The following is a 20,542-nucleotide window of genomic DNA, read 5'->3' on the forward strand; positions in this document are numbered from 1 at the left end:
AACATCTTTACAACACTGAGCCTTCTTATCATGGACGAATTATTTAGTTCTTCCCTTCATGTCAAAAAGCTTTTATGTCTTCACCACGGGCTAACTTGTCTTTTAAGTATGTTACATTTTTATTGCTAAACATCTTTTTAAATGTTTTCTCTGTGTAGCTGTCACAAAGAAACAACCACCTTTTGTGTATTGATACTGTAATCAATGTCCTTGCTAAACTCTCCTTAATCCTAGAACATTATCAAAAATCAATGTTTGGGCTGGGGAGATAGCTCAGTTGGTAGAGTGCTTGCCTCACTAGCACAAAGTCCTGCTTTCAATCCCCAGCACCACAAAAAAAAAAAAAAAAAAAAAGAGGGAGTGAGAGAGAGAGAGAGAAAGAGAGAAAAAAATGTTTTTAGCTGGGCACAATTGCACATGCCTATAATTCCAGCAGCTTGGGAGGCTAAGGCAGGAAGATTGAGAGTTCAAAGCCAACCTCAGCAAAAGCAAGGTGCTAAGCCACTCAGTGAGGCCCCATCTCTAAATAAAATACAAAACAGGGCTGAGGATGTGGCTCAGTGGTTGAGTGCCCAAGTTCGAACTCCAACACCTCCCTCCCAAAAAGTTTGCCATTAAGTTTGATATCTGAGGTACATTTTTTTAAGACAGTCTTCATCTGAGTTAACTAAATTACCAGTTTGCCAAGTGGCAACATCCTAAGTAGATGCTGAATTTTGTCAAATGTTGTTTCTAAATCCTTTGAGGTAATTGCTTTTCCTCCTTTAAACTGCTAATGAAGTTAATTATACCTATAAATTTTCTAATGTTGATTCAAATTTCCATTTCTGGGTCATGAAGATACATTATTGTATCTATACAGTTTCTAAATTTAGTATGTTAATTATTTTTACACCTATGAGTATGATATCCTGTAATTTTCCCATTCTTGTGAACTCCCTGTCTGGATTTACTAAAAAAGTTAAGTTACCCTTATAAGGTGGCAAGTGTTCTGTTTTTCCTACAGATTTTATATACAACTGAAATTCTCTCTTCAATCTGTAAAGCAATCTAGACCTGCTGAATTGCTTTTGAGTTAGGAACATTTAAAAGTCAATAATTAAACATAGTTAGTAGTTCTAAGAGTATTCAAGGTTTTTCCCCTTCTTGAGTCATTTTGATTAAGGTGAAATTTTCTAGGAATAACTCATTCCATCTATATTTTCAATAAAGATGTTAACCGTTTATCTCTTTGTGTGTGTGTTTGGTGGGGGATGGTGCTGGGGGCTGAATTCAGGGCCTTGCTGTACACGGATCTCTACAAAAGTGCAGCTTCTATAATTATATCTTCCTTTTACATTTCTATTTGTGTCTTTTTTCTTTTCTTTGATTAATTTCATCAGATTTATATATGCTTTTACTTTTTTCTAATTTTATTTTGCTTTCATTACTTCATTATTTTTGCCTAGTTAATCTAACGTGAGATGCTTAAAGGAAATTTTAATTTTTCTTTTTCTTCTATTGCAGTCATTTAATACTAAATTTCTCTCCAAAGGGATATCTTTAAGTTTTAATTTTATTTCTTAGCTCTGAATATTTTAATGTAATCTTTCATTGACTTGTGAGTTGTTTGGAAGTGTGTTTTGAATTTCCAGACGTACAAAGGTTTTCAAGTCATCCATGTTATTGATTTCTGCCTTTATTGAACTGTGGTCAGAAAAAACACTGTCTGATAAAAGTTCTTTGATATTTGAGCTTACTTAATGGCTTACTGTGTAGTTCACTTACATGTATGTCTTGTGTATCTAAATAAGTTTTTCTATTATTATTTGTAATGTTTTATGTGTACCTTAGATCAAGTTTTGTTAACTAATGTTCAAATCTTTTATAAACTTTTTCCTTTTTTTATTAAATTATTATTTTTATTTTTAGACTGCATTTTGATTCATTGTACACAAATGGGGTACATCTTTTTGTTTCTATGGTTGTGCACGATGTAGACTCATATATTCTTAACAGTACTTTGCTTGACATATCAAGTACTGACAGAGGTATATAAAACCCCCTTAGCATACTGCATATTCTCCTACAGTTCTGTCATTTTTGGTTTAGATATTTTAAGACTACATTATCAGGTACACAAAAGCTCAGAATTTTTAAACTTGGTGAATAGAAGCTTTTATCATTATATATAGTGAGTGTATTTACTTCTATCAATGTTTTAGTCTATTTTGCCTGATATTAACCTGCTATACTAGTTTTCTTTTCATTTGTTATCTTCCATGTATCTTTTTCTATTTGCTTACTTTCAATCTTTCAGTATTTATTTATTTGTTTATTTACTTATTTGAGACAGAGTGTTGCTAAGTTACCCAGACTGACCTTGAACCCTGAGCTCAGGGGATCTTTTTGTTTTAGCCTTCCAAGTAGCTGGAAGACTACAGGTACCAGCATATCTGGCTAATCCTCCCATGTGTATTTAGGTATCTCTGGTAAACAACAGAGAGCTGTATTTTAGCTAATTTCATTTCAAACTAATAATTTCTATCTTTTGGGGCCAGGCACAGTGGCACACACCTGTAATCCCAGCAGCTCAAGAGGGGCACACAAGAAGATCACAAGTTGAATGCCAGCCTCAGAAACTTAGCAAGGCCCTAAGCAAATTAGCAAGACCCTGTTTGTAAATAAAATATTAAAAGGGCTGGGGATGTGGATCAGTGGTTAAGTGCCCCTAGTGCTCTATATAGTTAAAAAGATAGAAAAAGATTTTCTAGATAAATCCACATAAATTTTTATAACCACTGGCATTTTCCAATTTGTTGTTACTAAATTATTTATACTACTTTCTTGCTTTTTCCTTTTTCCATATCCCTCCTACTTCCCCTCACCTATCGTTTTTTCAAATCAAGATTTTTTCCTTTTCTTTCCACTCTCCCCCTCACTAGTTTTAAAGTTTAAATTTTTATTTCTATTTTTTTTAGAAGTTATCTATTTTAACATTCTTAACAAATATCTAAAACTAATCAATATTTGTTACCCTCTTCCAGAATAAAACATTGATTTAGAACATTTTTGTGCCAATTATTCCCTGTCTACTTAAAATTCATAATGAGTACATCAGTTGTAGTTGGTCTTTATTTAAAAATAAAAACAAAAACAAAACTCAAAACCTACATACTACGCATAATAATTTGAAAAACATCAATGACTATTTATCCCTGATCCTGTGGCCTGATAGGTCTACCTGGATTTCCAGGCTTGTCCTCTTCTGGGCTGACCTGCCCTTTACTGTGATTAAGAACCTTACTCAGATACTTAACACGCACTAAGGTGCATTTGTGTGTCTGCCAACCTTTGATTTAGAATAAAACTGCACCTGATTAGAATTTATCTAATGGTAATAATCTATAAAAAATAATCCAAAATAATCTATAAATCAGAAACAATCTGTAAAACAAATCTATTGAAATGCTCTGATCATATTTTGTTTCTACTTAATTGTCATTTTATAGATTTAAAGTGCTCTTATTATTCTGAGGTGGTACTTGTTTTGCACAGGGTAGTGGTGGGGTGGGGAGGGAGTTTGTCGGGGGGTACTAGGGATCAAATCCAGTACCTTCTGCAGGCTAACCACAAGCTCTATCACTGAGCTATGCCCCAAGCTTTCCTGAGATTTTAACATACTTGCTATTTAGTGTTCCTTATTAATGGCCTATTAACCAGCCTGGCCCATCTGGGCTTTTTTTTTTTTTTTTTTTTTTGATACTGGGGATTGAACCCAGGGGTGCTTACTGACTAAGCCACATCCCCAGCCCTTTTTATATTTTATTTAGAGACAGGGTCTCACTAAATTGCATAGGGCCTTGCTAAGTTGCTGAGGTTGGCTCTGAACTTGGGATCCTCCTGCCTCAGCCCTCCAAGCCACTGGGATTACAGGCATGTACCACCACACCTGGCTTTTCTTCATCTTTTCAATCTGGAAAATTTAGTAATGCACAGTGAAGAATATAAATACTACCCACATCTTTACTGCTCAGAGAGTAGTACTGGTTTTGAACACATGATCCTCCTGCTTTGGCCTCCTAAGTAGTTAGGTACTTTTGTTGTACAGCTCAGTTGGTAGAGTGCTTGCCTTGAGTGCACTAATTCTGTGTTTGATCCCCAGCACCACAAAAAATTACAAGAGAGCATAGAGGAAATACACCTAATGAGTGAGGGGATCCTCAAATAAAATTTCATAAGGAAATTGATTAAAACTGGTATCATTTAAAACCTTGGCCACCACGATCAATTTTCTCTGTCAACTTAATCCCTTCCATTTATTGATATCTGGGTCATATATTTACACGGCATAACATTCCTTTGCTATGAGAACATTCATAAGGTCTTTATTTAGCCCTGGGCACTTAGCAAAAAGAATGGGACTCTGACAAGACAAGTGAGTTCGAACTGTTAAAGAGATGGCTCTTAAGCTTGGAGGAACTCTACCTTTGAGACCTGCTCTGCAATCTTTTGTTATACCTTTAAAACAGTTCAGTTTGGGTAACCACAACATTTTTAGGAATTACCTAAGGTGCCCAAGGACAGAACTAGGTTAGAAGTCAAAAGTTCCTCCAAACTTACACATAAATTGCACACTTGATGAAACAAATTTATGTGAGAGCTCCTGTCTTAGAAACATTTATCAGTACAATTTTAATACCAAAGACTGGCAGACTTACTAAGGCAGGGTCTCAAGGCTCTGGACCTTCGCTTACTTTTGAAATGACTAAGAGTTTAAGAAAACAATTCCCTACGGCTTCTTCCTGCTGTAATACTAGGAAAATAGGAGTATTTATATCAAAGTATTCATGTATTTGGATGACTAAAAATGAGAGTGTATCTACTTTGATTCACATGCCTCGATGATTTACGGGATTCAAAACTCTTTGGCTTGTTGAACAGAGTCACTAAGACCTTAAGTTAGGTTTTAAAGAAGAGGAAGAAGGAAAAAGTCCAAGAAACTTATCACACATAATTCCTTTCATTTCAAAAAAGAAAATAAAAAATAGTAAACAGGTTCCCAAGAAGAAGAATCTGGTTTCAGCTTCAGAAGTGTCAACCACATATAAATGGCAAATGCCAGACTATAAATATAGAGAAAAAAATGAAGATTTGAAGGTTATAGTTGAAGGCAGTACCTGAGAATCGACCATTCTCAATGACTTTCAAATACCTCCTAATCTGCATCTTTTATAAACTTCACACCAGAGTTTACAAGTCTGCTATACTGACTCTTCTCTAGTAACATTTGAAGAGAATGTCTTCTTGCTTATCATCTCTGGGTATTAGTGAACATGGGGCAAGGCAGAATGGTAGTGTCAAGAGAGGCAGTACACAGAAAAAACAACATCGGATTGACAGACAGGAGGTAGAGTCAAGTATGAGTGTGCTCCCTAATGAGCAAGATTACCCTAAGAGAGTTTTTGGATCATGGTGAATTTTTGAAATAACTAAGAACTTGGGAAAAAGAATTCCTGAGGCTTCATCCTACTGTAATATTACAGTAAAAGAGTATCAGTGCCAAAGTATTAATATAAACGACAACTGAAAATGAGAAAAATCAACAAGTACTCACTTGGACACGTTGCCCACTACTATTGTTTTCTTTACAAAAAGTCGTGAAGTCTCATCTCCTGTGATATCAGTATTCCGCTGTTCTATTTTATGAGAGCCGGTAACACCAGAAGTGTCCTGAAAATAATCATAATCAATATTCATTTTCACTTCGAATAATTTTCAATAGGACAAAGACCACAAAATCCAAAAGTATGAATACAGTAACTCAAATATTTTCTTTTTAATTATAAAATTCCGTGGTTTTGTGGCACCTTTCAAAGCATGAAAAAGTAATTCATTATAAATACTGCACTAACTTATCTTAAAAGTCTGTATTATACTTCCACGTGTTTTTAATATTCACACGCATCTGCTTTACATATGCAAATAAGATGTGGAAGGATACACAAGAAACTATTATAGTAGTCTCTCTGGAAAATGGCAATGGAAATGAAAAAATTTACTTTTTAATTTTCTGTATTACTCAAAAATTTTTCAGTAAGAAATAATACAAATACAATGATCAATTAAAAGTTGAACTATACTGACAGAAGGTTAAGAGTTCAAATCTGGTACCTCCAGGTATTAATGTGTAATCTTGGGTAACTCTCTCTGCCCCACATTTTTCAAAGGATGTTAACAGTACCACTTTATGATTGTTTTATATGGTTCTTAGAAGTGTCTAATTCATAGTAAGTACTAAATGTTTGTTATATATGTGTATATATAAAATTACCACATATTGTATTAAAGATGTTAAGCTTCTAAATTAACACTAATATGACCTCATTTCTTACTCTTGAAAAAGAAAAGAAAATCAACAGGTGCAGTGGTGCATGCCCAGTTACTTGGGAGGCTGAGGCAGGAGGATATCAAGTTCAGGGTTAGCCTGGACAACTTAGTGAGTTCCTGCCTCAAATAACCAAAAAAAAAAAAAAGGCTAAGATGTAGCTCACTGGTAAAGTGCCACCAGTTTTAATCCCTGTACTGTAATATGAATCAATCAAATATTTGATGTCTTACTATAGAAAGCAACTTGGAGGTGCATGCCTGTAATCCCAGTGGCTTGGGAGGCTAGAGGATTGTGAGTTCAAAGACAGCCTCAGCAACTTAGTGAGGCCCTAAGCAACTCAGCAAGTCCCTGTCTCTACATAAATATAAAAAAGGGCTGGGGATGAGCGTTTAAGTGCCCCTGGGTTCAATCCCCAAGATAAAAAAAAAGAAAAGAAAGCAAGCTAGCTACCACTAGTCTAAACCAATAATGACTCCACAGCCAAATATTATACCAAGTTTAGAGTACCTTGAGCTGGGAATTCAAATAACAAGCTAGCAGGATCAAATATTAATAAATAGCTTTCAATTCTATTTATTAATTGTCAAATTTCCTCCAGCTAGTATAGCATCTTTGAACATAAAATCTCACAGAGGAAAGTGCTTAAGTGTCACTTGAGAGTATAAACACAATAGTGGAAAGACCTTTGGCAAGGTCACTGAACCATTAACTTCTAAAGGTTTTTTTCATATTTACATGAATGACATCCATCAGTTGTGCAACACCCTGGATCCCTAATCTCTAAAATTAAAAAGACATAGGTTTAATTCTCAGTTGATACTTTTGGGCAAATAACCTCGTCAATGTTCAGTTTCCCCAATTTAAAAGGAAAATAGGCTATGTCCTGGAATGACTGTAGAAGTTAAATGGGATAATATGTGCACAGTTTATTAATAAATACTAGTTCCCTCTCCTCTAGCTCCCTCCCATCTATCCAACTCTACCCTTCCAGTATTTCGGCTTGATCTCTGCTCCATGTTGTTTGACAGTCTTTCTTCCATATCCACATTGCTGTTATTATCTTTGTCAGATAAGAAGTCATTGTGTTGAGATAAAGAATCACTTTCTGAATGATTAGCTGATGGTGTTTCTGATCTCTGATTGGTAGGAGAAGACGACCTAGATGGCGATTCCAAAAATTTCTTGATAGCAGGATGATTGAACACCATTGGATCACATGTCTTTGATCCCTAGAAAAGAATAACAGCAAGCAAACTTTTAATCCAATCCACTGAAAGGATGTAAAACTGTGATCTCTTCAAAACTCTTGGCTATGACATTTGTATTTAAAATCCTTCAAAATCTCCACTTTTAAAATTAAAGTCCAAACTCCTTAACAAGGTCTATATCAACATAAGAAAAACTAAGGTCACAACTATGCAAAAGTTGTGACACTAAAGGCTAAAGATAGAGGGTCTTCTAAAGATAAAAAGTTTTCAGGCTAGAGATATGGCTCAGTAGTAGAATGCTTGCCTGGCACATATGAGGCCCTGGGTTTGATTGCCTGCACAGGAAAAGGAAAAAAAAAGGCATATCACTTTACAAAAACACATTAAAAGTTCTAAATAAAATAAATTAAAAGAGACAAGGTATAAAAATGACTCCCACATAGGAGTAAAATGTAATATTAAATGTTTTAAAATGATTAATACTAATTTATAAAGTTACCCTCAGTCTATAGGATTGTTTTCTGTATCTTAGTTACTTGTATACAAAATGGTACCTCCATCATAACGTCGCACACTGTAGTTATGTTCCTAAGAAACCCAGCTTTTAAAATGTATTATTAATTTAAAAAAAGAACCTATGTTATTAAATTAATTAATTTGGTGGAAGGAAATAGGCCAGAGTTTCTAAGTCAAAATAACAGTTATTGAATCTCAATAATAAAGGTTTCTCAGAACTATAAATGTTTTGTTACCACAAACTAAAAATTAAATGATTGCTCATAATAGACAAAAGTATATCTAAAAAATTTTGAACAAATCCTAATCAGAACTTAACTGCATAAAATCAGTGAATTTCTAGACCATTTCATGTCTACCTGGAATCTGTGAACGTGACTTTATTCAAAAATAGGCTCAGTGCTAAGTAGCTTAACATGTATGAGGCCCTGGGTTTAATCCTCAATACAAAAAAAGGGGGAGACAGTCCTCGCAGATGTAATCAAGTTAAAAAGAAGTCACGCTACATTGGGGTAAACTCTAATCCAAGGCTAATATCCTTAAAAGAAGAGGGAAACTCAGATGCACAGATTCAGAGGAGCCACATGTAGAGGGAAAAATCCATGTGAAGTAACAGGCAAAAAACTGAAGCACTGCAGCTGCAAGCCAAGGAACACCAAGGACTAGGGGCAATCGTCAGAAACAAGGAAGATGCAAAGAAGGGTTCTTCCCTGGAATCGTGAGAGGGAACACTGCCCTGTTGACTCCTTGATTTTGGACTACTAGCCTCCACAACTGTGAGGTATAAATTCCTATTGTTTTAAGCCACTAAGCTGTGGTAATTTGTTAGGGCAGACCTAGAAAACGAACAGAGATTCTAATGTATATTATGGAAACTCCAGCAGTAAATGGAACTTGTCTACTATCAAGGATTAAACTAAAAAAAATGCTCTACTTTCTACAGGATAACACCAGGGGCAGAATCAATACCAGGAACCCTTAAGCTCTGTGTGATAACACAAAAGCCTAAACATGACTCAGACCTGTCACTGTCACCCTACCTCCCCTTAATGACCACGAAGCCAGTAATGTACAAGAAGAGAATTACCTGAGACTACTTCTAACCGACAAAATTTAAGAAAAAGAAATTTAAAAAAGAACGAACAGCAGCCAGCATGGTGGCTCATGACTGTAATCCCAGCTATTCAGGTTGAGACGTTAGGATCATAAGTTCAAGTCTGACCTGGGCAACACAGTGAGACTTCATCTCAAAATACTTCATCTCAAAATAAAACAAACCGCCACAAAATTAATACTGAAATTAATAAAACATCAAAGAAGAAATATTTCTACTTTAGTTCAGCCCTATTCCCAAATTCAGACAGATTGCTAGAATAAAAGAGCTAGATATGGGAGTGCAGTTCAGTAGTTCAGTGGTAGTGTGTGTGCTTAGCACACATGAGGTCCCAGAATGGACACCCGCACTGCCCACCAAAAAAAAAGAAAAAGGAAAGAAAAGAAAAAAAAAGAAAGAGATTTTTCTTTTTCCTTTATAATTGGAGTAACTGAGAAATTAACACATTAACCAGTGACCAAACTTAAACTCTAATATTTTACTCCTAAACACAGCATCACTTATGAGGTATTCTTGCCAAAATATTTAACTTACATGTAATTGTGCCTTCAGACTTCTATCTACAGGAAGATAAAGGGAATAAAAGAAACCCACATGGGGGGGAGGGGATCCAAAATATAGAATACTCTATAAAATAAGTGGCCTGGTCTCTTCAAAAAAATCAATTATCAAGGGAGGAAAAAAGTAGAAGAACTGTTCTGGGAAAAACCAAAGGTAGCCAATAAACCTTGATGAAGCCTAGTCTAAAAAAATCCAGCTTAAAAGGTTTTGGGGACAACTGAAGAAATTTGAAGTTGGATTAGTTATCAGATAATATTAGGGACTCATTTGCTTAGCTATTATGATGGTAGAGTATCTTTTAAGAAATAAGTTTCAAGCCAGGTGTGGTGGTGCACACCTGTAATCCCAGCAGCTCAGGAGGCCAAGACATAAGGATCACAAGTTCAAAGTCAGCCTCAGCAACTTAGTGAGGCCCTAAGCAACTTGGTGAGACCCTGTCTCGAAATAAAATAAAAAGGGCTGGGGATATAACTCAGTGGGGATGTGGCTCATTAGTTTTATGCCCCTGGGTTCAATCCCTGGTACTAAAAAAAAAAAAAAAAAAAAAAAAGAAAAAGAGGAAAGAAATGTTTAAGTATTAGGTAGAAAATGCTATGATGCCTGGAACTTACTTTCAAACGTTTTAGAGAAAAATGAGAGAGCAAATATAGGTAAATATTAAAACTGCTAAATCCAAATGGCATATAAATAGGTGCTTATTTTCCCTAGTGTATATGTTTGCAATTTGATATAATAAGTGGGCGGGGGGAGTGGGGGAAACAGGGCTTGTTGAATATGGTTAATCTTCTGAAACTACAACTTGCCATCATTAGAGTAAAAAGTCAGAGAAAACTCAATCAGTCTGTAATTTACTCCAAAGCAGACCATAATCAAATGAGGAAGAATGAGGGCATCTTTGGATGTCATAGCATAGCATAATATTAACAATTAGGAGCAAAAAGATAAAGTAAAAAGGAGAATAAGCCACTTAGGCATTACTGACAATGCGAACATCGATGACTACAGGACTGTGGTTGAACATGATGACTGCTAAAGTCCATGTGTTTCCCCAGAAATGTCGGCCTCTCAAACCCTAAAGGTCAAAGAAATGTTTGAAAAGTACACTGACAAAACTTTCCCTCAGACAACTATGGTGGCTGGGAAATAACTGAATATAATGAATACTTACCTCGGAAACTTTCAGAAGACCTGCAGAAGCATAATAGTTTGCTACAATGCAGGCACGAAGTTTATCCATCATCCTTCTTGCTTCAATCAGTCGCTAAAAACAAGTGTTAACTCATTACTTTAAAATATGGCAATTATAAAAGAAAACAATTCACAGAATAAGAAACGCAAATAACAAGAGCTCAATTGTTCTAATAATCAAATAAAAATATATAAAAGTCATATTTATCACCTGTCAGACTGGCAAAGATTTGAAGAATGAACCCCCCCAACATGCAAGGTATACAGATATATTAAAATGCATATTTATGAGAATATTCATTTAGAAATGTCAACAAAGATATCGAGTACAAGAGCAAAGAGGGATTATCTTTGGGATGGAATTTCATACAATAAATTTTTCTTTATCTTTTCTACAATTTCACTTTTTAAAAAACAGTATTTTCCCCCAAAACAAGAAAAATATTAAAAAAAAAAAAACAGCAAAGGCAAACTATGACTCTATTTCAATATAGATACATATCTTTCCAGTTCATCCTATAAACTTTTTTCCACAGTTTTGGGTTTTTTCTCCAATTTATCATTATTATACCTGGTCAATGACTTCAATTTCATGTTCTTTATTCTTCATTTCAAGAGCAAACTGCTCCTTGATAATGGTCTCAATCTTCTGCACAGCAGCATCTCGAGCTACACAAAGAACAGAGAATACACTAAGGCCTAATTAATCAGAGACATCTTAAGTCGGCAAAAAACAGAAACCAAGGAACAGTAGCTTGGAAGAGCACACATTTCCTGGGAATAAAGGAATTCTTATGCTAGATAACCACAATGTTTCACCAGATCTGCATCTCCATCAGACAGCAACACTCTACCTGATCCCAGCTGTTTATCGTTAAAATCTGCATGTATGAGTCTTTATTTCTAATCCCCCATTGCCCCTCACCAGAACCCACAAGTTTGGCCCACACTGGACAAGGCATTTTACTCTTTTCCTTCCAAAAAGACTTTTGAATTTGTATGACTTGACTGCACTTTCAGACACAGGAATTTTTTTCACCATTTAACCTCTAGGGATCTTAACTTTATGGACCTGGAACACATGAGCTATGACTCTGATGCTTTCTTCGCAATGCTGAAAGTATTAACTTAGGTATTTAAATAAACAAGTTTTGGCAATAATTTAATACACAAATTTGCAAAATTTTTAGATAGCTTAGGACATTCTTGATCACTATAGACATACAGTTGATGATTTGCTCTTCAACAAATTGCATAACGTTGGGCAAATAATTTACTGCCTCTGAACCCACTGAAAAGCAGCTAAGTAAGTACAGGGGTTGAACTAGATAAATGTTCCCCAAATTTCCATTCATTCATATACCACTTTTAAGATAATTACCACATCTGAAAACCACGTGAAATGTTTAAATTAATACAATTTAATTTTATTTTAAAATAATTTTAATTTTATCCTGAGAAATATAGCCATGAAACTCCAAGTTTGGTGAGTTCATTCTTTTTCTCTATACACATTAAAACCTCAATCTATGTACCAACTATAATCAATCATCTCACCTGATACCACACTACATGTACTATACATGACTTTATGATTACAACTAATATACCATGAGAGCTAAAATCTGTAGCCTCTCTCATTATTGCCACATTCACGATCTATTTAATCATGTTACTACCAGATCTTCTGCCTTTTATGCAACAAATGACGTATTATTATTAAACAAAGCATTTGGCTAATACTTCTCCCAAACCCCTTCAAAGTATATGTAAATTAGAAGTGCATTTCATTTTAGCTCTTATACATTTTAGAGTGAAGGCAAAATATCAACAAAGTAGTAACAGTTTCCTAAGGTAGCTAATTTCTACCTGAATTCTCAATCGCTTTATGCCGCTTATTTGGAAGGGCCACAGATACATCCTCATAATCAGGGTCGGTTTCTTTGATAGTTCGCTTGAGGCCTGACATGATGGCATTCAGTTCTTCACTGTAAAACAATAAATTAATTACTAAACATGATATAATACTAACACTTAAAAATTCATGTGTACACACAGAGAATAAATATTACATAATACTGTTCTTATGAGTACCAGTATACAAATTCAGCATCCAAATTCATTATCCCTTAGCTGAAATCTGGGACCAGAAATGCTTCAGATTACAGAATTCTTCAGATTGTGGAATACTTGCACAAGACTTAACAGGTTGAACATTCCTAATTAAAAAATCTGAAATTCAAAATTTTGAGTATCATGTCAGCACTCAAAAAGTTTTAATTTCAGATCATTTCAAATTTTGGATTTTCAGGTTAGGTACACCAAACTTGGATATGTACATACCTTATTTATTATTTATTTATTTAGAACTGGGGTTTCAATCCAGGGATGCTTTACCACTGAGCTACATTCCCAGCCCTTTCTATTTTTTATTTTGAGACAGGTGCTTAGGGCTCCACTAAGTTGCTGAGGCTGGTCTCGATTTGTGATCCTCCTCCCTCAGCCTTCCGAGTTGTTAAGAATTGTTAGGATTACAGGCATGCAACACTGTGCGTGGCTCTACATAGCCCTTGTAAGCCAATAGCATATGTTTAACTTCAAAAGTTTCCATCATCACTCATCTGCTAAAAGCATGGGTTTCCCTTTCAAGAGAAAATCCTTTAACAAGGTAGCAAATTGCTTGCTTTTTAAAAGAAGCCTAGCTTTTGCAAAAGGATCCACATGAGAAAAGTAAAGATACCAGACTTTAAAGAAAACCTGTTAAGCCCTTGGAATTAACAATGCACATTACAAAATGCAGTGATACAGTTAAGGACTCAATTTGTACACAAATCTTGTCTCTGATTCTTACCTTCTTACTTAGTACTTGCTGTGTAAGAGAAACTCAAATTAAAAATTGAAAAATTATTACTAATCATTTACTGTTACTCATAATAAACAAATTGTACACATATTAAACTATTCAACAAGTTTGAAATATGGTAACAAGGCCTAGGTATACAAGTCTTTTAACTAAATGAATCCCATAAATCCTCCAGATTTACCATGTCCCAATATATTAATCACTACCCATAGTTAGTTAATTTAAACTAATTAAAATGAAATACAATTTAAAACTCAATCCTGTTTATCCACACTACAATTTTTCACATTTAATGTGCTCAATAGTCACCAGTGGCTCGTAGCTACCATACTGGACAGTAAACACGGAATATTTATATCACTGCAGAAAGTTTCATTGGTCAGTGGCCCCCTTTTAAACTATGTTTTACTGACCAATAAATATTTCATGAATAGGTTTAGAAAATACTGTCCAAACTAGCACTGTTGAATAGAAATATGAGCCACATACAAAATTTTAAAAGTTTCTAGCAGTATTTTTAAAAGTAAAGAGAAATGAGTAAAATTAATTTTAATAGTATATTTTGCCTAACCAATATGTCCAAATTGGGCTGAGGCTGTGATTCAGTGGTAAAGCGCTTGCCTAGCATGTGTAAGGCACTGGGTTTGATTCTCAGCACCACATGGAAATAAATAAAAAAGAAAGGTCCGTTGATTTAAAAAAAAAAAACAAAAGGTCAAATTATCATCCCAACAATGCAATCAATATAAACAAATGAGATTCTACATTATGACATTTCCCCCTAAATCTTTAAAATCCACTGCATATTTTACACATACAGTACATCTTAATTTGGACTAACCACATTTTAAAATCTCAATAACCATGAACCAATAGTGGTCCCTTTACTGGGCAACGCAGATACACTGCTACACAAACTAAACAGCTGCAGGGTGGTGAGGTAACTGGCTCCCCGCAGTGTTAATCTATGACACAGAAAATAAGAACTTCCTGATTTCCACACTTTACTCTGCCTCAAAGGGAGATTATCTACCCAGCCAAAGGCAGAAATGCATAAGAACTATTTATAGAGATAATAAAATGCTTGAGGATAAAAGTCAATAAAAAGCTCAAAAATATTTACTTCATATTCATTCAAAAATAAAGCAAAAACAATATAAAGGTCCTTCAGACTGGACTTGGTGGCACATGTTTGAGGATCCTAAGTTTGAGGCCAGCCTCAACAACAAAATGAGACCCTATCTAAAAATAAAGAGGGTTCAGGGTGAAGCTCAGTGGTAGAGTGCTTGCCTAATCATGCTTGAGGACCTGGGTTCATGCCAGCACTACAAAAAATAAAAATAAAAGCTCCTCAGCTCTTAATTAAGCTCCTTCACTAAGTAAGGACATAAATAAACAAAAACTGAATCCATTCAACATCACTAGGAATTAGAGAAACACACATTAAAACTACACTGAGATTTCATCTCACTCCAGTCAGAATGGCAATGATCAAGAATACAAATAACAATAAATGTTGGTGAGGATGTGGGGAAAAAGTTTCACTCATTTATTGCTGGTGGGACTGCAAATTGGTGCAAACACTCTGGAAAGGAGAATGGAGATTCCTCAGAAAACCTGGAATGGAACCACCATTGGACCCAGTTATCCCAATCCTCAGTATATGACCAGAAGACTTAAAATCAGCACACCATAGTGACACAGCCACATCAATGTTTACAGCAGCTCAATTCACAATAGACAAGCTATGGAACCAACAGAGGTGCCCTTTCTTTATCCATAAAGGAATGGATAAAGAAAATGTGGTATACATACACAATGGAATATTTACCATAAAAAAAATGAAAATAGGGCATTTATCGGTAAATGCATGGAACTGGAGACTATTATGCCAAGTTAAAGAAACCAATCCCCAAAAACCAAAGGCTAAGTGTTCTCTCTGATATGTGGATGCTAATTTACAATGGGGAGGCTGGCTGTGAGGGCAGTCACCAGATTGGAGAGGGGGGAAGATAGGGGAAATGGAAATGGGAAAGACAATAGAATGAATCGGACATAACTTTCATATGTTCATATATGAATACATGGACCAGTGTAACTCCACACCATGTACACATAAAACTGGGAAGTTACACTCCATGTACACATGATATGTCAAAATATATTCTACTGTCATGTATAACTAAAAAGAACAAATAAAAACTTAAAAATAAAAGATTTTCAAATTTGCTAACAGGAAAAAAGACTGGATAATATTTCACTGTGAGTATACTACTGTTCACTTAATCATTCCTCTATTACTCAATTGTTTCCAATATCTCAGTATTATAAATAATACTGCAGCAGAAAATTCTTATAGCATCCCCTTTATGGACTGTGTGACTATTTCTCTAGGGTAAAAATGTAAAAATGAAATTGGTGAGTCAAAGAGTATGAGTATTTTTAATTTTTACAGCTACTGTCAAGTGTCTTGAAAAATGGATATAAAAATTTATTCTACCAACTGTATGTAAACAAACTCATTTCAAATTTCCTTGCCAACACTGAATATTAATCTTTTTAACTTTTTATAATATCACAGGCAGAAATGGTCTCCTAGTTTAATTTGTTTCTCTGATTACTAGCAAAGAAAGGTATATTCATAATTCAAGCAGCCATTTGTAACTTCTCATTTGTGTAACTCTAGTTTGTATCTTCTGCACAGATTTCTATTGGATTGTGAATTTCTTATTGATTTAGATAAATACTATTTATAATTTGGAAAAAAGAGAACTGAATCCATCTTGATTCAAGCAGGATATTCGATATGCAGTGATATATATGCAAATCCTGGATCTGAGAAAATATTTTTCCTATAACTTATTTTGTATTATATCACCAAGCTTAAAAATATCCCAAAAGCATGCAGCATTTATATAAATATCCTAAATCAAGCCATTTAATGTATGTTAATGATCATTAGTTACCTGCTAGAATATAAAGGTTTTTGGAGAGGCCTGGAATCTAACTATTATTATCTATTTTTAAAGTTTATAAAAGTAAGAATAAAGTCTTATTTCTTCTTTGTTCTTATTTGTAACTTATTTGTAACTTATTTCAGACAACCTGAGAAAATCTTGGGCAGTTATAAAAAGAATACATTCTTGAAAAATCAATAAATATCATTTCTTCTTCTCTAACAAGAAAAGCCTAAATAAAACAAAATAAAAAACAAACTAACAAAAAACTACTTGCAGATAAACCTAGAAGCAGAGGTTGACACATTTCAGAAAATCTTCAAACTTGTTCCTGCACCATACCACTTCCTCTACGGCCACCTACTTCTACAGTTTGCCAAGTCTTATGACATCATCTATAAAGATAAATGCATGTCCAGCATCATCTTCACTTCTCCCTTCTACGGAATTCATAATCTGCATAGTCTCCTCGCAATTCCTAAACAATCTCAAGAATAGTAACAGCTCCTCCCTAGAGGTTTTGTTTTTGTGTGTGTGTGTGTGTGTGTGTGTGTGTGTGTGTGTGTGTGTGTGTGTGTGTGTGTGTACGCGCGCGCGCACTGCTAGGGATTCATCCCAGGGCCTTGTACATGCAAGGCAGGCACTCTACCGACTGAGCTCCAGTCCACACCTCCTCCCTAGAAAGGCTTGGGATTCATGGAAAAAAAAAAAGTATTTGTTTTATTCTCTCTCAGGAGATGAAGCAAATCTCATCTGTTATTTGCTCTAAAACTAGGGAACCAGAAGAATTTGGGGGTGGGGTGGCAAGGAAGAAACCACCACTGAGTTAAATTGCCCTGCCAAGGTAATTCATTTCTCATGAAGTCCTTGAATAAAACTTTTCCAGTCATCCTTGGACATACTTAAGCTGAAAAACAGACTGAAGGAAGATTTAGCTCTTACTGAACATTTTTAATAATTCAGATCTGCTTGTGTCTAGCAGGTATACACAAATATACACATGCCACATACAAATCAAATGCTTGCTAAAGCTAGGCGCATCTATGAAGGCACACTCTCCTCACATGTAATAAGTAACTACATGGAATGTGGAACAAATGACCCATGATAATATTAAGTTTTGGATTATTCTTGTCCAATTTGTATTTACAAAAAGGAAATGTTTTTAGTTGTTAGATATCATCAATTCCATTTTGAAAGAAAAATGTCCAACATTAATACTCTGTAGGTTTTAAATCAGTTGAAATTTAAAAAAGAAATAGTAATGTGAACTGTTAAAGAAAAAAAGGTAACCACTTACAATTTGTGAGAACGGAGTTTCTCTATACTATGGGACCAAAACCAAACAGATACAAAAAAAATAAGGACTATTGTCATCCATTCCCCCAATTTAAAATTTAAAATTTTTATTGCAGCAAAAGAGTCTCATTATAAAAAGCAAATGTTGTCATTTTAAACTTGGAAAATAAATGTTTTTATCCTTGTAACCAACACAAGAAAACAAAATCTTACAGAAGTAAATGCCACATTTAAACTTACCATATCCTTTACCATATCCGTTCAAACAACACATGCAAGTCTGTTTCTGACAAAGGTTTAAAGACCAAAATCAAAACAAAATCTCTTAACATTTTATAGTATAAAATAAACCCCAGGAGAAAAAATAATTTAAAATTATATAATTTTTTTACATAAAAATAATGTGATATTAGTCACTGAAAATTCTTATTAAAAGATCTTATTTCTTGTATACCATCCTTTATTGATGAATAACTTAAAATGTTAAAAAAAAATCTTATTTCTTAGCCTGGTGTGGTAGTGCATACCTGTAATTCTAGCCACTTGAGAGGCCAAGGCAGGAGGATTCCAAGTTGGAGCCCAGTCTATGCAATTTAGGAAGACCCTATCTCAAAATAAAAAATAAAAAGGGGTGGGGGTGGGGCTAGGCATGGTGGCCTGTAATCCCAGTGGTTTGGGAGGTTGAGACAGGAGGATTGTGAGTTCAAAGCCAGTCTCAGCAAAAAGCAAGGCACTAAGCAACTCAGTGAGACTCTATCTCTAAATAAAATATTAAAAAGGCTAGGGATGTGCTTCAGTGGTTGAGTGCCCCTGAGTTCAATTCCCAGTACCCACCCCCCAAAATAAAAAAGGGGGGGCTGGGAATGTAGCTCGGTAGTATAGTGCTTACCTAGCACACATGAGGCCCTTGGTTCAAACCCCAGTAATGCCAAAAAAAAAAAAAAAAAAAAAAAAAATCCGTCTTGGTTCTCAAGTCAGGGAAGAGCTAAATAGTAGTCCCCTATTCCACATTTTGCAAACACCACATTCATTGTACAAGATATGACCAATTCTTGAGGGGAAAGAGTGAAATCTGATACATAAGGCCTCTGAAAGATCTGTCATACTCTTCTCAATAATTCTGTGATCCTTGTGGCATTTGAACCTCATTAGAACCTCTGAACTTTGAAGTCTCACTCAAGACTTTCCTATTCAGTTGGCTCATGCCTGTAATCCCAGTGGCTTGCGAGGCTAAGGAGGCTGGGGCAGGAGGATCATGAGGTTCAAGCCCAGCCTCAGCAACTTAGCAAGACCCTAAGCAATTCAGTGAGACCCTATCTCTAAATAAAATATTTTAAAAAGGGCTGGAGATGTGGCTCAATGGTTAAGAACCTCTGGGTTCAATCCTCAGTACAAAAAAAAAAAAAAAAAAAAGACTTTCTCATCTGGCTTACCAGGGTGAAGGGAGGTAGCATGATCACAATCATTTTCCATCTGCTTCCACACAGACATTCCTAAAATGCTGGCAATGATTTTAGTTCTTTGGCCTTGCCCTTTCTACACTCCAAATAAAATATTTTCTCCCTTGTAAACAAGACAGCCGGTATTCTTTTATTAAATATATGAATAAGAGATTCTATAATTCATTCCCTTCTATTAGCCAAAGAGATGCTTAAAAAAATGTCTACAAAAACCTGAACAGGGAAATGGAAAACTGTGGTATAACCAATGAAATTCTGATTCAAGCAACCATAGGGATGAATCTTAAAATTATGTTAAGCAAAAGAAACCAGAAACAAGAGCATATACCCGGGGGAACTGGGGGTGTGGCTCAGTGGCAGAGCAGTTTACCTAGCATGCTAGAGGGCCTAGGTTCAATTTCCAGCTTTGGAAGAAAAAATAAAGGGGAGGAGAGAACACATACTCACTAAATGAAATTATTTTATTTATATAAAGTCCTAGAACTGATAAATTAATGGTGAAAGAAATGGACACTCTAGTTGAGGGTGCTGCTGGTGACTGACTGGGAGGAGGAATGAAGGATCTTTCTCGGCTGACAAATGTTTTACAACTTAATAAGGGTTTAAGTGATATGGATATATGCAATCATGAAAACTCTCCCAACTGGACCCTTACAATCTGTGTATTTTACTGTATATAAACTATACCCAAATTTAGAAAAGAACTATAAAAGTATATTTTCTGTCATGACCTACTTAAAACCTAATGGCATCCCGAAACAGAGTAAATTCACACTCTTCAGTATGACCTGCAAGACCTACATGAACAGGACTCTGCCTCCCTCTCCATTTTCCCCCCAGTATTTTTTTAGTTGTAGATGGACATAATACCTTTATTTTATTTATTCATTTTATATGGTGCTGAGGATCGAACCCAGTACCTCACACATGCCAGGTAAGCACTCTACCACTGAGCCACAACCCCAGCCCCTCCTCTCCATTCTTTTTTTTTTTTTTTTTCCATTCT

General features: G+C 35.2%; 1 protein-coding gene across 6 annotated transcripts in view; it reads right to left on the bottom strand.

Moving 5' to 3' along the window:
- The window catches only part of YEATS2 (YEATS domain containing 2), a 112,695-nt gene that overhangs the window by 80,340 nt on the left and 11,813 nt on the right, over positions 1-20,542 (bottom strand). For all 6 annotated transcript variants that reach the window (XM_079100689.1, XM_079100687.1, XM_079100688.1 and 3 more), the window contains exons 2-6: positions 12,827-12,945; positions 11,529-11,626; positions 10,938-11,030; positions 7,354-7,599; positions 5,597-5,712 (exon numbers count right to left, since the gene is read on the bottom strand). In XM_079100689.1, coding sequence (XP_078956815.1) covers positions 5,597-5,712; positions 7,354-7,599; positions 10,938-11,030; positions 11,529-11,626; positions 12,827-12,926 — 653 coding nt within the window. In that variant the 5' untranslated portion in view covers positions 12,927-12,945. The remainder of the gene's footprint in view (positions 1-5,596; positions 5,713-7,353; positions 7,600-10,937; positions 11,031-11,528; positions 11,627-12,826; positions 12,946-20,542) is intronic.

This window comes from Sciurus vulgaris (assembly GCF_902686455.1).
Source record: "Sciurus vulgaris genome assembly, chromosome: 10".
Lineage (NCBI taxonomy): Eukaryota > Metazoa > Chordata > Mammalia > Rodentia > Sciuridae > Sciurus > Sciurus vulgaris.